The 14,171-nt window shown below is 28.1% G+C and overlaps 1 protein-coding gene across 2 annotated transcripts in view; it reads left to right on the forward strand.

Moving 5' to 3' along the window:
- Positions 1–1,464: 1,464 nt before the first annotated feature.
- LOC111675680 (ABC transporter G family member 23) overlaps positions 1,465–14,171 on the forward strand; it is a 68,514-nt gene continuing 55,807 nt past the window's right edge. Inside the window, exon 1 of one of the 2 annotated variants that reach the window (XM_046950871.1) lies at positions 1,465–1,744. In XM_046950871.1, the coding sequence (XP_046806827.1) occupies positions 1,611–1,744 (134 nt within the window). In that variant the 5' untranslated portion in view covers positions 1,465–1,610. The remainder of the gene's footprint in view (positions 1,745–14,171) is intronic. The other variant, XM_046950870.1, reaches the window with a different exon arrangement.

Raw genomic sequence — 14,171 nt, forward strand, 5'->3', positions numbered from 1 at the left:
TCTAACATAGTCTCAGGGATTCAACTGATAATATTGAAGAGAAACAGCTACTGAAGTTAGAGAGTACTTTAGTAGCTGTTTCCTACAACTTTTATTTGATGTATTTTCGAGAAAAAGTGCCAAAAAAAATATTTTAAAAATATTTTTAAATATATTTGTTATTTCAAAACGATTTATTGAAACTTCCCATACAAAAAAATTATTTTAACAGACAGATTTACTACCGGTTAAACGATAATCGGATATTGTAGCCCTGAAAGATTCAAATAAGACTCGGGAGTATCACGGTACTTTTGTACATCAAATAGTATCAAAAAAAGTACCATCGTACCAATTTTGCCATCCCTGGATTCAATAGTATACAGCTGCGTTTCCATCATTCGCTATTTTGTTTATTTATGTCGCAGCATTTAGACGTCAAAAAAAAAAAATTCTCTGCAAATCAATAAATATGTATATTTTAAAATGCATTTATGTTTATTGATTTAAAATCTAATAGCTTAAAAATTTTCTTTTGCTAAATGTTTAATTTATGCTTATTCAAGGTCTAAAGTTTTTTTTAAGATAGTTTATTGATCCTTTTTCAAAATACATAATGCTGATTTCAATTGTGATTTAAATAACAAAACACTACCTATTTTAATTGCTATTTATCGCAATTAATATCTGTACAAACTTAAATTCTAATGCAATTTTCTATTTTTTAATTTTTCGTAATAATTCATAATAATTCTTTCAAGTTTTGCTCCTTTTATAACTCTGCTAATTTGTGTTGTCTTGTTTTTGCTTTTTCTAATTTGTTTTTGCATTTCCCCAATATTGTTTTTTTTACTTTTTATGTTTTTAATTTTATAGTATTTTTGCACCGGTTTTCGTTTCTTCTTCTTTATCTTTCAATCATTTTGCATTATTTACCCCACTCACATCTCCAGCCCAAAGCACATGCAAACAAACTTACAAACAAAGTTATGTATGTTGGCAATGCATGAGTACAACAGTGTTATAAACAATAACATGAAGACTCTTACATTGCTGTTGATGTTGTTGTTGTTATAGTTGTTGCATGTAGTAGATACATTTCACTTTGGTATCTTTCTTCTTTCTTTCGTTTACGTTTAATGTTGTTGGTTTTGTTGTTAGCATTGCATTGACTTGTGACTTTACTTCACTTCACTTGCCTTGGCTTTAGTTTTCGTTTTCGCTTTTTCTTTAGCTTTAGCTCTGGCTTTTGATCATCATCACTTTCAGTTTCATTTTCTATTTGTTACATTTCGCGTCGTCGAATTTCGTTTAATACGTAGAAAAATCGTATAAATATATAAAAAAATATTAACAAATTCATTGTTATAAATACATACCTATATTGTTTATTAAATAAACAAAAATAAATAAGATTTATTTCTTTTAAATAAAATTTTCTAAAAGAAATGAAAAATCTAAGTTAAAAAGTAGCATCAAACCCATCAACCAGTGTTTGTGTTTTTGTGTGTTTTTTTTATAAATAAAAAAAGTTTAAAAGTGAAGAATAAATAAAGTTGTTATTGTTTTGTTGCAATATATTTGTTAATTAAACAAATTAAAATAATCAAAAGTAAAACAGAAGAATAATAATGGCTCGTAGGAAAGTTTCTTTAACGTTGTCGTCTTCATCGTTGGCTTTGTCTAAACAGCAGCAGCAGCAACCATCTACACTGGATATTGAGAAAATTAAACGCCATTTTAGTTGGTCTGATTGTGAGACAATGTAAGTTTATTGAACTTCTTCTTTTTATTTAATATTTATTATTTTTACTCTTTTTATAGTTTTTATTTAATTTATACATATAAATTTAACGCTTTTTATGTTTTAATAATTTGTTTTTGTGTTTAAATTAATATTTATTTAATTCATGGGTATTATAAATGTGTTATTTATTTTGTAACATAATTTCAATTTTTGATTTGAGGATATTTTTTTTTTACCTCAAAGTAGGAGGGAGTTTGTTTACATTTTACAGTTAGTGGCATTGTTCAGTGATGTCAACTACTAAAAACTTAAAAGCGCTGTGAATTATAACTAAAGTCGCTGATAATACCAAGTATAAATTATGCCTGTAGCTCCCACCCGATTTCAGTTTTGGTGGTGCTATAGATTTTCTATTACAACTTTAACCTTTAATGGATTTTCCAAAATAGATTAACGTTTTTTCTTGTTACTGACAAGCATGTCCTTTGAGGTTCCATCTGCGATTGTGCATCCATAAAGTAAAAATCAAAAAGTTAATAATTTATATTAACCTATTTAGATAGCATAAGATCCAACTTATATATATACTTTGTTGAAATTATATTTGTCTTAAAACATTTGTGAAATTGAAATTGCCAATTGTGCTTGGACGGAAACTGTATGACTATTTAATTTATCCACTTTATCGAACATGACTTCAAACGAGCGACAGAAAATCAGTTGTCAGGTGTTGACTGGGAAAACATACCCATGGAGGTTACGATGACTTTTCTTGTGATAAGAATGTTGCCAACATAACAAAACAACCCCAAATTTGCAAATTTCGGTAGATATAAAAAGAGTTAATAATGAAACAGTTGAAGTTACGGCCGCTTAGACCTGGTTCTCACTAGGAAACTTTTTTTGGAAAACTTTTGATTTTTGAGAGAAAGAGATAGAAATATCAACCATCTCTTTCTCTTACACACAAAATCAAAAGTTTCTCAACAAAAGTTTCCCAGTGTGAACCAGGTCTTAGATAATTTGTGATTCATCTCTTTGTGTTGTTAGACATTCTGAATTGAAGGACTACTTAGATCTTACAACGTTGACAGTAAAATGTGCGGAAAATGTCTTTTAACAGTGTCAACTTATAAATTTTGTCTTGCAATATTGACAACGTTGCAAAAGAAAAATTGTATATTCAGACGATTTTTAGACATTTTCTGAACATTTTACTGACAACGTTGTAAGAACTGACAACACGGTACAACGGATTTAAACGCTATAAAAATTTAAACTTATAAGATCTGAAGTCGCTTATGAATGTTTTGTGTTTATTGCATAATCCATGCTAACGTCTAGAAGCTGTTAGGTGACATGACATGTATATCAACTTGTAAAAGTTTTCAGTTGGTGGTATGACATTTTTTACAACAAGTTTTGTAGTTTTGATGCCTCTGCAACTTCAGATTAGGTAAAAAGTAAGGTTTGGTTAAGACAAAAAGGTTCTCATGCTTGAGAATAACATTTCCTTACTTTATTTCTCACTGACTGTACAATACAAAATCTACACAGCGTCCAGGGTTGGGTTAATATATCCAACCGCAGATTAACCAACTTTTTTTCAGTTCCACTGCATTTATTGGGACTAGTAGGGTCTATCTATTAAAAACTGTTAATGTACAGTGAACTTGTACCGAATAAAATTAATTAGTTTCATACGAATCTGTTAAAAATAGTTTTACCTCACCCGAACTGCAATTTACAATTCATTGCCCTTCCCAATTTATACATAATTATTTTAATTAACTTTTGATTTCTTTATTTCAACTCATTAAAACGTTTAATGTACTAGAGAATGAGAATAAAATAGACAATATAATAAACTAAACTTTAATTATGTTACTATTAAGAATTTAACTTCTTACACATCTTCCTTGTTATTGTGTTCAACAATTAAAAGTAATTTTACAAAAAGCTTTACATTCGGAAATTAATTATGGAATTTTTTTTTTAATAAACACTCTGAAAACACCTTTAAATAATTTTGTTAATTTCCGCCTTAATATACTAGATATTGTTACAACTGGTTTTTTAAAATTTAAATGGTTAAACACAAAATGGACTTTGATTGTCGATGTTAAATAACATCTGAAAGGTGTAAAATGATTAAAAAAATATTAACCATTTAAAAAAAGGATTTTTGTTTCTTGTGCGCCTAATTTTTCGCACCTATTATTTGTTTACTCAAAACTGCTATTACTCATATTATTTGTTGTAATTAGCTCAAAACTTTAAAAAAAAACCCTGATCGTCAAATATGAGTTCTTGAAAGTACATTTGAACTCAATGACACATTTTTATCTAAATGACTCATAATTTGTTGTTGTTTAAGTTTTTTTTTTTTAATTTCTGAGTGTTTTTATTTGTTTATATTTAGCATCCACTAAAAATAAGTAACTATAACTATATGTGTATCTTATCTATTCACTCCACTAGAAATTTAAGTAGTAGAACAAAGTCGGGAGGTCTTAGTCAATGGTAATAACAAACATTAGAAATTAATTTACCCTACAAATCAAACGAAGATAGAAAATACTTTCTAAGTTTTTTTAATGATGTTGATTTACTCTCCATGAGTAAAGAATATTGTAATCTTTTAAAGTCCTATTGGGAATAGTAGATATTGCTATTGTTATTGACAAGTCTAGGACTGGGTGTATTGAATACTCTATGCACTAGTCCTACTGACTGTTAACAAGTCGATTGTCAAGTTTATTGGCTATTCTATGGACAATTCTATAAAGAAGTTTATTAGCTGTAAACTAATCTATTGACTGAGAAATTGATTACCCCTTGAAAAGATCGATTGACTAGTATATACTCTAGACGATTGACTACTATATAGACTCATCTATTGAGAAAGTTTATTAGCAGTGAACTAATCTATTGACTGAGAAATTGATTACCCCTTGAAAAGATTGATTGACTAATATATGCTCTAGAAGATTTACTACTACATAGACTCATCTATTGAGAATAGTCTACGGACTAGTCGATTAACTATTTTATGTACTAGTCTATGGTCTATCTAATCTTAAGAATAGTATATATAGTTAGTACTAGTTTATAGACTAGTCTATAGAGTAATATATTGACTTTAATAGTCTGGTCATTGTAATATAATTCAGCACATGTGAAAATCGTTTCATTACTGACTCAAGCCTCAAGTCCCAAAGTTACCGTATTACCCGATCTGCGATTTATAAGTACAGTTTTTAGAAAATACAATGTTCAAAACATTGTAAGTGTGAATTGAAGAAATACTCCTAGGCCTTTAATATGCCAGTGCCTCAGGTGGAAATCGAACCTATTACCTTCGGTCTACTAGACTATCCTTTTGGACGGTACACTTTCAGAACATTAGTTCGATTTTCTCTTTTTGATATGATATTTCTTGTTTGTCTAAGTTCGTTTATTTTTATAACCTATACCACTAAAATGGGGAGGGTTGCAAAGTACCAAAAGAAAAAATTGATCCTACACCGACCTTAAATTAGAAATACTTTCTAATTCGATTCTTTACAGACGGACATAGGTCCGATTAAATTCTACATAAATAACTTTGAATTACTTAGATATGAGGATAGGCCCATATTTGTAGCAGTTATAAGGATAAGGCCATAGTCTTTTTGTAGAAGATTTTTTTTGTCAACAATAAGCAAAAACAAACTAAATGCTTTATTATTTAAAAAATAATCCACATTTATAACACACTGACTGGTGTAGGATATCATAAGGTCGGCCTTGCCCGACTATACATTTATATTTGTATTCGCATAAACTATTAACTAATCTGGTATTGAAATTCTAAAACAAGGGCTATTTCAACAATTAAATTTATTAATTGTAGCCACTTTATTATTTAATTACTAATTGATTTCCTTATAGATAAGAAAACTTTAAATAATAATTTTTAAATTTTATAAAAGATTTATTTATAATATATTAACAATATTGTCATTAATTGTAAATGATGCGTGTAACAATTAAGTCGTAAAAATAATTACAATAAAATTTTAATAGTAAAAATCATCATAGTGAAGTTTTTAAATCGTGAGACATTTAAAAAAAATATATAAAATTTAAAAGAAAAAATACAAAATTCTAAAAAAACGTTTTATATAATTTAAAATTTTTTACTTAATTATAAATAATTAAAGTGTTTTAAACAAAACTTTATATCATGGATACAATTTCGATATGGTGAGTTTTTGTTTAAGAAATAGATCAAATTTTATTTAGATTAATGCAATCATTATACCCTACACCACTATAGTGGGGAGGGTATTATACGTTTGTGCTGATGTTTGTAACATACAAAAATATTGGTCCAATTGGTCCACCTTAAAGTATACCGATCAATTCAGAATCATTTTTTGAGTCGATTAAGACATGTCCGTCCGTCCGTCCGTCCGTCTGTCCGGCTGGCTGGCTGGCTGGCTGGCTGTCCATGTAAACCTTGTGCGCAAGGTACAGGCCGCAATTTTCAAGATAATTTGATGAAATTTGGACCAAGCATGTTTTTTGGCACAAGGACGAAGCCTATTGAAAATGGTTGAAATCGGTCCATTATTTCACCTAGCCCCCATACAACCGTACCTCCCGATTTAAACTTTTTATGCTATAATTACGTCAAATATTCTGCTATCTCTCTAAAAATTGGCACAAATAAGTTTTATATAAGTATAAATGATACTGCAGATTTTCGTAAGGATCGGCTTATATTTGACCCTAGCCCCCATACAAACCCCCCTTCAAAAAATGACTTAAACGTCTAAAATTGACTTGTAACCATTTGTATCGCAATGAAACTCAACAAAACTAACTGTTATTTAGAAATATATCCTTTTCCCAAATTTACCGAGGATCGGCCCATATTTGACCAATATAATGCCTTATTTAGAAATTTTAGTTTTTTATCAATAAATGGCTTAAATATTTTGGAATTATGGTAATATTCAACATAAAAGTTTCTTTACAAAAATAAAAATTTTATAAAAAGTAAAAATTTTAAAAATATACTCATGGTGTAGGGTATTATATGGTCGGCCATGCCCGACTATACTTTCCTACTTGTTTTTAAATTACAAATAACTGCAAAATTATTACATTTTCAAATACAAATTCCTCAAATTCAAATGTAGTATTATATAGTTTTGACTTCTTAATGAATTTCACATTGTGGCAACAGGAAGTCACTACAGTCATAAAAAGGTTTCTGTCTGCAAGTTTATCAAGAAACTTTGAAACTGTAAAAAAATTATTAACAAAATAACTGATTTGTAATGACATTTGCTCTTAAATTAATTAATTTTTTTCTTTCATATTTTTGAAATGAAATTTATTTTAATTATTTAAAACAATTAATTTATACAAATTTACTTTAATAACTGTTAATATAACATTATAATTTATGCTTAATTGATTTGTTTTATTTTAATAAATTTCATTAAAAAAATATCGATCCATATTTCTTGGCAATTTCAAAAATCCCCAATAAAAAATAAAACAACAACAACAACTTACTAGAGTAATACTGAACAATTAAAAACGCACCAACCACTACTGCTCGGTCAGCACCTGTTAATGACATCAAAACAACGACATGTCGTTGTTGTCGTAACCTCGAGAGTCAATAATTACAATGATTGCACAAAAATTCGCTTGGAAATTATAAACAACAAGAAAATCAATATTACAATTACAAAAATAAAAATTTTATAAAAAGTAAAAATTTTAAAAATATACTCATGGTGTAGGGTATTATATGGTCGGCCATGCCCGACTATACTTTCCTACTTGTTTTTAAATTACAAATAACTGCAAAATTATTACATTTTCAAATACAAATTCCTCAAATTCAAATGTAGTATTATATAGTTTTGACTTCTTAATGAATTTCACATTGTGGCAACAGGAAGTCACTACAGTCATAAAAAGGTTTCTGTCTGCAAGTTTATCAAGAAACTTTGAAACTGTAAAAAAATTATTAACAAAATAACTGATTTGTAATGACATTTGCTCTTAAATTAATTAATTTTTTTCTTTCATATTTTTGAAATGAAATTTATTTTAATTATTTAAAACAATTAATTTATACAAATTTACTTTAATAACTGTTAATATAACATTATAATTTATGCTTAATTGATTTGTTTTATTTTAATAAATTTCATTAAAAAAATATCGATCCATATTTCTTGGCAATTTCAAAAATCCCCAATAAAAAATAAAACAACAACAACAACTTACTAGAGTAATACTGAACAATTAAAAACGCACCAACCACTACTGCTCGGTCAGCACCTGTTAATGACATCAAAACAACGACATGTCGTTGTTGTCGTAACCTCGAGAGTCAATAATTACAATGATTGCACAAAAATTCGCTTGGAAATTATAAACAACAAGAAAATCAATATTACAACAACTACGATGGCATTATACTCAATAGTATTATTGAAAAAAAGTACAACAAAGAAAAAAAACGATTCAGAAACTGATATTTGATTGACCACTTAAAAAATAAATAACTTCTTTAATGGAATTCTGGCAGAAATATAAAATGGAGAAAAAAACAAAATTGAAAAAAAAACAACTTGTTAATTTATAATTTTTTATGCACGCGTAAATGTAAGTGTGTAAAGAGTGATGCCAGACGACGAAGATACATTTTTTTCTCTGTAATATTAAAAGATTTTCAAAAAAAATGTATGGCCGGATATAGATAGATAGATAGATAGATAGATAGATAGATAGATAGATAGATAGATAGATAGATAAATAGATAGATAGATAGATAGATAGATAGATAGATAGATAGATAGATAGATAGATAGATAGATAGATAGATAGATAGATAGATAGCTAGATAGTTGGAATTAAAAAATCTAATTCAATTTAATTTTGGAAATAATTTGACCATCTGGTAACTCTGTTTTTAATTACAAATTTACTGGCAAAAGGTGAAGTAGTCACAGTTCATTACAAACCATCAAAATATTCATTCGTAGTTGTTTCTGTGATATTTATTTTTAATTTAATAATAACAACAAAAAATAATCATAAAAAAACGCTCTTTTGTCTTCTCTATTTCTTTAAAAAAAAGTGTGTGCGCGAGTTTTGGTGTGTAAGATTTCATCAGACTTTAGTCATTGAAAAAAAGTTTCAAGTTCACTCACTAATTTAGTAAAAAAAAATACGAATTTAACATTAATTTATTCTGCAGCAGAGTAAAACAAAATCACAAAAACACACACGCAAACAACACAGAACTATGACATGAACCTCAATATTAATTCAATCAGTGCAGTTTTTTTTTTCAAAGATTTCGTATATGTTTGTTAAACTTTCGAACAAAACTAACAAGTAACGCTAGAGAATTCAAATGCATAGTTTTCATTATTAATATTTATTTATGACACTAAATTGTTGACATTTTTTTTTTGTTAAATACGAGTACTAAGTCGTCATGTTTAAAGTGTACGTTTCATTTGAGCCCTTTTTGTTATTGTTGAATATTTCTGTTGGTACTTAATTTTCTTTTATTTATGGTTAAAAAGTACGACTTGTATGCAATGTGGAACAAACTTCATATTAATCATTTTTTTAAATTTTGTTTTCTGTGAGTGTGTATGTTTTTTTTGTTTTTTTTTTTTGAGATTAAACAAAGGTGTGAATATGTTTTTAAGAGTTATGATGTGAAACTTAAATGACATTGAAAATTTTAGGCGGTAAAATGACATACATACACTCGTTTGACATCTATTGTCCATTTGTAACTATTGTTTTGATGTGCGCCTATTAGTTTTTAATAAAATATTAATTTGTGTAAATAATTGGATTTAAAAAAAGACGTTTTAGTATTTGAAATTTGGCAGAAAATTGGACATTTAATTGGGTCAAGTGTGACCTAATTTGAATGCAAACATTTTACCTAAATATTGGTTTTATATAGGAATCTGTGGACTTGATTGTGGTGAAAATTGTTGTTTCTATATTTTTTTAAAACGCTACATATTTTGTTAATCTAAATATAAAAATTCAAAATTTTATTATTAACCAATTACTTACGTTTTTCGCAAGTTTTCCTTAAAGCATTATTAGTATAACTATTGCACTGCAACAAAAATGGAAAAAAAAAAATAATTTATTACGCTTTTGAAGTAATCACAAGTTATTACACTTCAATTACCCCTAGACTAGAACAGTAGATTAAGTAATTTAATTTTAAAAAGACCTAAATGAAAACAACAAATAAAAACAGCTTAAATTGCATTATTTTCTCATAGTTAAAAACTAAAAACTACTATTTACTATAAATAATCGTATGATTAAAAATAATTAAAATTATTACACATATGACTCAGACTTACACTAAGTTAGTGGGTCAGAGAGTAGATATTAGTCAGTTAGTTATCTACAGATTGACCGACATTGATACGCAATTGTTTAAGGAAAAATAGACGTTTTTCAAACAAAGTCTTACACATCTCGAAAAAAGTAGTTAACAGAAATAGTAGAAAAACAACAAAACTTACAAAAACTATGCAGTTCATCTCGTTAAGATTTGTTTTGAAAAAAAAAAAAAATATCATAAAAATTTATATATTTTGGTATTGCCAAACTGTTTTCGGTTTCTTTTTTAGGCCAAACATCAAATATTTTAACGTCTCCAGTATTTAAACAAATACTCTATTTGTTAAAAACTTAAAAAAAAAAAAATAGAAAAAATTATTATTATATTTGAAAATGTTAAAGAGTTAAATATGCTAACTTGATGCGTTTATCTAGTTTATTGGCCTAACCAAAAATGTGGTGAGTCCGTCAGTCAAATGCGCTAAATATATTGAATCAAACAACAAAAAAAGTGGAAAAAAGTTGCGTCAGCGCCTACAACTAGCAAATGAACGATTCAATGCTGTGACCAAATGTAAAAAAATCAAATTTTATTTTATTAGTTTTTGTTGTATCTATACACAAAAAAGACAACAACAAAACTAATAAATTTACCAAAAGTAAAGTTAATTCATTGTGATAAGTGATGGTAGCGTGTGCGGTTTTTATCGGCACTCACTTTAATTTTAACCATTTTTCAACAAAATGAGTGATCCGGTTTAATTGGACACAGAAAGACTAAACTATGGACTAGACTATAGACTAGAATATAGACCAGATTATAGACTAGACTATAGATTAAACTACAGACTAGACTATAGAATAGACTATAGACTAGACTTTAGTCTAGTTGAGCCTAGTTTAGTCTAGTCTAGTCTATAGTCTTGTCTAGTCAATAGTCTAGTCTATATTCTAGACTATAGACTAGACTATAGACTTTAGCTATAGACTATATACTATAGACTATAAACTAGACTAGACAAGACGCGACTATAGACTAGACTGTAGACTAGATTATAGACTAGACTACAGACTAGAGTAGACTATAAACTAGGCTAGTCTATTGTGTAGACTTGTGCAGTGTATTATATCACCGGTTCACTTTTAACTTCTCTTACCTATTACACATAAAATCACTCTCTCATCTCTAGTAAAGTGACTATATTTGGTACTACTAAAGGCTAGACATACTTCTTCTATGGTGGCTGCTTAAATTATTTCTTTTGACTATATTTTTGTTGCTTTTGGATTTTAAAAAATTAAAATTTCATGTTTTCAAGGTCAGTCATGCGATAAACTTTTTTTCTTGACGCTGCTGCTTATGCTACGTTGCTGCCCTCTGCCGCAGATTTTGTCCAACATTTTTTAAGGCTTGTTAATGTGTTGATGGCTTTTTATTTGGCTCACTGGCAGAAGTACAAAACCGCTTTATGTTGTAAATTTTATTCTGTTTCAGAGAGCAACTTATGCAGTATAGATGATGTTTAATTACCATTTTTCGGCAATTATAAAGAAACATTTAATATCACTTTTTTAATTGTAACTTTAGAGAAAAAATTTATCCAGCTATTGAAAGTAATTATATTTCCCTTTACGTTTTCGTTTACTAAAACATTTATAAATTGAAATGGACTTTTTACTTTGTAATAAACGATTAGATCATTTTCTTATATCACATATACTTAGTATGTATGATCGTTATCATATATTCAGCGAATAATTCGTACAGTGAAGAGTTAAAAGAAACGTACTTAAGTACTTATACATACATATAAAATATAAATATTCCATAGACCATAGACTAGACTATAGACCAGACTATAGACTAGACTATAGACTAGACTATAGACTAGACTATAGACTAGACTATAGACTAGACTATAGACTAGACTATAGACTAGACTATAGACTAGACTATAGACTAGACTATAGACTAGACTATAGACTAGACTATAGACTAGACTATAGACTAGACTATAGACTAGACTATCATTTAGTTTTGTTTTATTTCTATACACAAATGAAAGCAAAATACAGAATAAATATTTGTTTAAAAGTGTAGCATTAAATAGAATTTAATTAGAAAATTTCATTTACATCATAGTTGTTAACTTTAAAAGGTTAAATAGTAATTTTTTTAACAAATTGCAACGGTATTTGCTAATAAAGCATAACTCCAAAGTTTAGCCATTAGTAAGACAAAAGCAAAATTAAAACAATTGTCAACAATTAATTAAATGTTTAAAATTATATTATTTAATTAAAAATCATTTAACATTTGTGAATTGCATCTGTAGCAAATCCCAGCATTTGGGTCTATAGCTTTTACTACATCGTTAAATATGTATTTATATTTTTAATAACAAATATTTAGATGTCAACAACTGCCTCATACTCTTAAACCTTGATCTATTTGTTTTTATAAATTTTTAAGTCAAGTTTAAGTTAATTTAAAAAGATCAAGCACGTGCGTAATAACTTTTATTTTTTTTATTTTAATTTGTTTGTTTAATGTGAAAATATTCTTAGTTATTTTCAGATACAAATATTTTTTACATATTGTGTTGTTGTTTTTTTAATAGTTTAACTATTAATATTTGTACTTTAGTTTATACTAAATAAACTTTAGCTAGGACTAGATTATATATATATTTTTTTGTTATTTCGTAAGAACTATTTAATTACGTGTACCTGGCGATTAGAGTAAAAAGCAAATACTTAAAGATATGTATAAATAAATAATCGTTTCAACAACCTTTTAAATTGTCCGGAAATAGCAGTTGTAGTTTTGTTTAAAGTTTTTATTGATTTTGTTTTTGAAAATCATTGTGAGGTGAAATAATGATTTTTATTTTCAAAAGAAATAATTGTAAATTAAAATAAAGAAGAGAGTGTTATGCCGTTTCTTTTATACCCACCATCAGATCATGCGCAATAAATTTTAAGTGAATATGAATCGATCCTTTTGTTATTTGTTATCAAAATTTACTTAAATATTATTTGGATCATGGATCGGACTTTACGAAATTTAAAAGAAAGATTAAAGTTTTTGTTTTTCTAAGTTATGATGCTATTTTTAAGCTAGATATTTAAAGCTATTTCCTCGCTCTAATATGAGAGTAAGGGTCAACACTTTTTAACTACATCAACTAAAAATATTTCGACAAAATTTTAACTCTCTCGTTCGGACTCTATTGTGACAAACAAACAGAATATCGGATAGATCTAAATCGTCTTAGAATCATATTAAAACTTTAGACCTTATAATACCCTACGCTAGTTATGATAATAAAATATGATTTCTTTTTTTACTATAAAGCATTTAAGTTGAATTATATCTTGCCTTCCCCCCGGGCGCATATTTCCTTAGTACATGCATCTTGCTGTATTGCAATCCGGGTGTATAGAGGTACTACCAATACCAATAGTCTACACATACAGCAATCCGGGGGTATAGAAGTACTACCAATACCTATAGTCTACCGGGACTTTAAACTGTTGACTTTTTGGTCTTTCCTTGGATTGACTTGACATGAGAACAAACCAGAGAACTTTATATTTTAGTATTGCGGGTAGCCAGTTGTCCGCAGGACTTGTTCTGGCAGGTCAGTAGGTTGAAGTACCTATGGGATCCTCGTGGTCTGTGATTTAAACCCCAATTCGCGAGAAGATGTTAAAACTATGGGACCATGAGTTGGAAATAAGTTTATGTATGTCAAATGTGTTCTCCCGTATACCTAGAGTGAGCCTGTCGCATGTTGTTCTCTTATGAGTTTGTCGGATGAATAAGAAGTGTAATCCAGCACTTGGCGATTGATAAAAGGTATCTTACAGAAGTAATACCTTTCTTGTAATACCTCTTTCTTGTTCAGTTATGTTTAGAGAAAACTCAGTTCATACTAGATTTACCACAGTGTGTTCTCTGTGGGTCAGAACAAAGTCGCGGCTTAGTTGATGGATTCGTACTTCGGTCTACCGGTTACGTAGTTTCTAAACTTGCATC

The sequence above is a fragment of the Lucilia cuprina genome, chromosome 4 (assembly GCF_022045245.1).
Source record: "Lucilia cuprina isolate Lc7/37 chromosome 4, ASM2204524v1, whole genome shotgun sequence".
Classification (NCBI taxonomy): domain Eukaryota; kingdom Metazoa; phylum Arthropoda; class Insecta; order Diptera; family Calliphoridae; genus Lucilia; species Lucilia cuprina.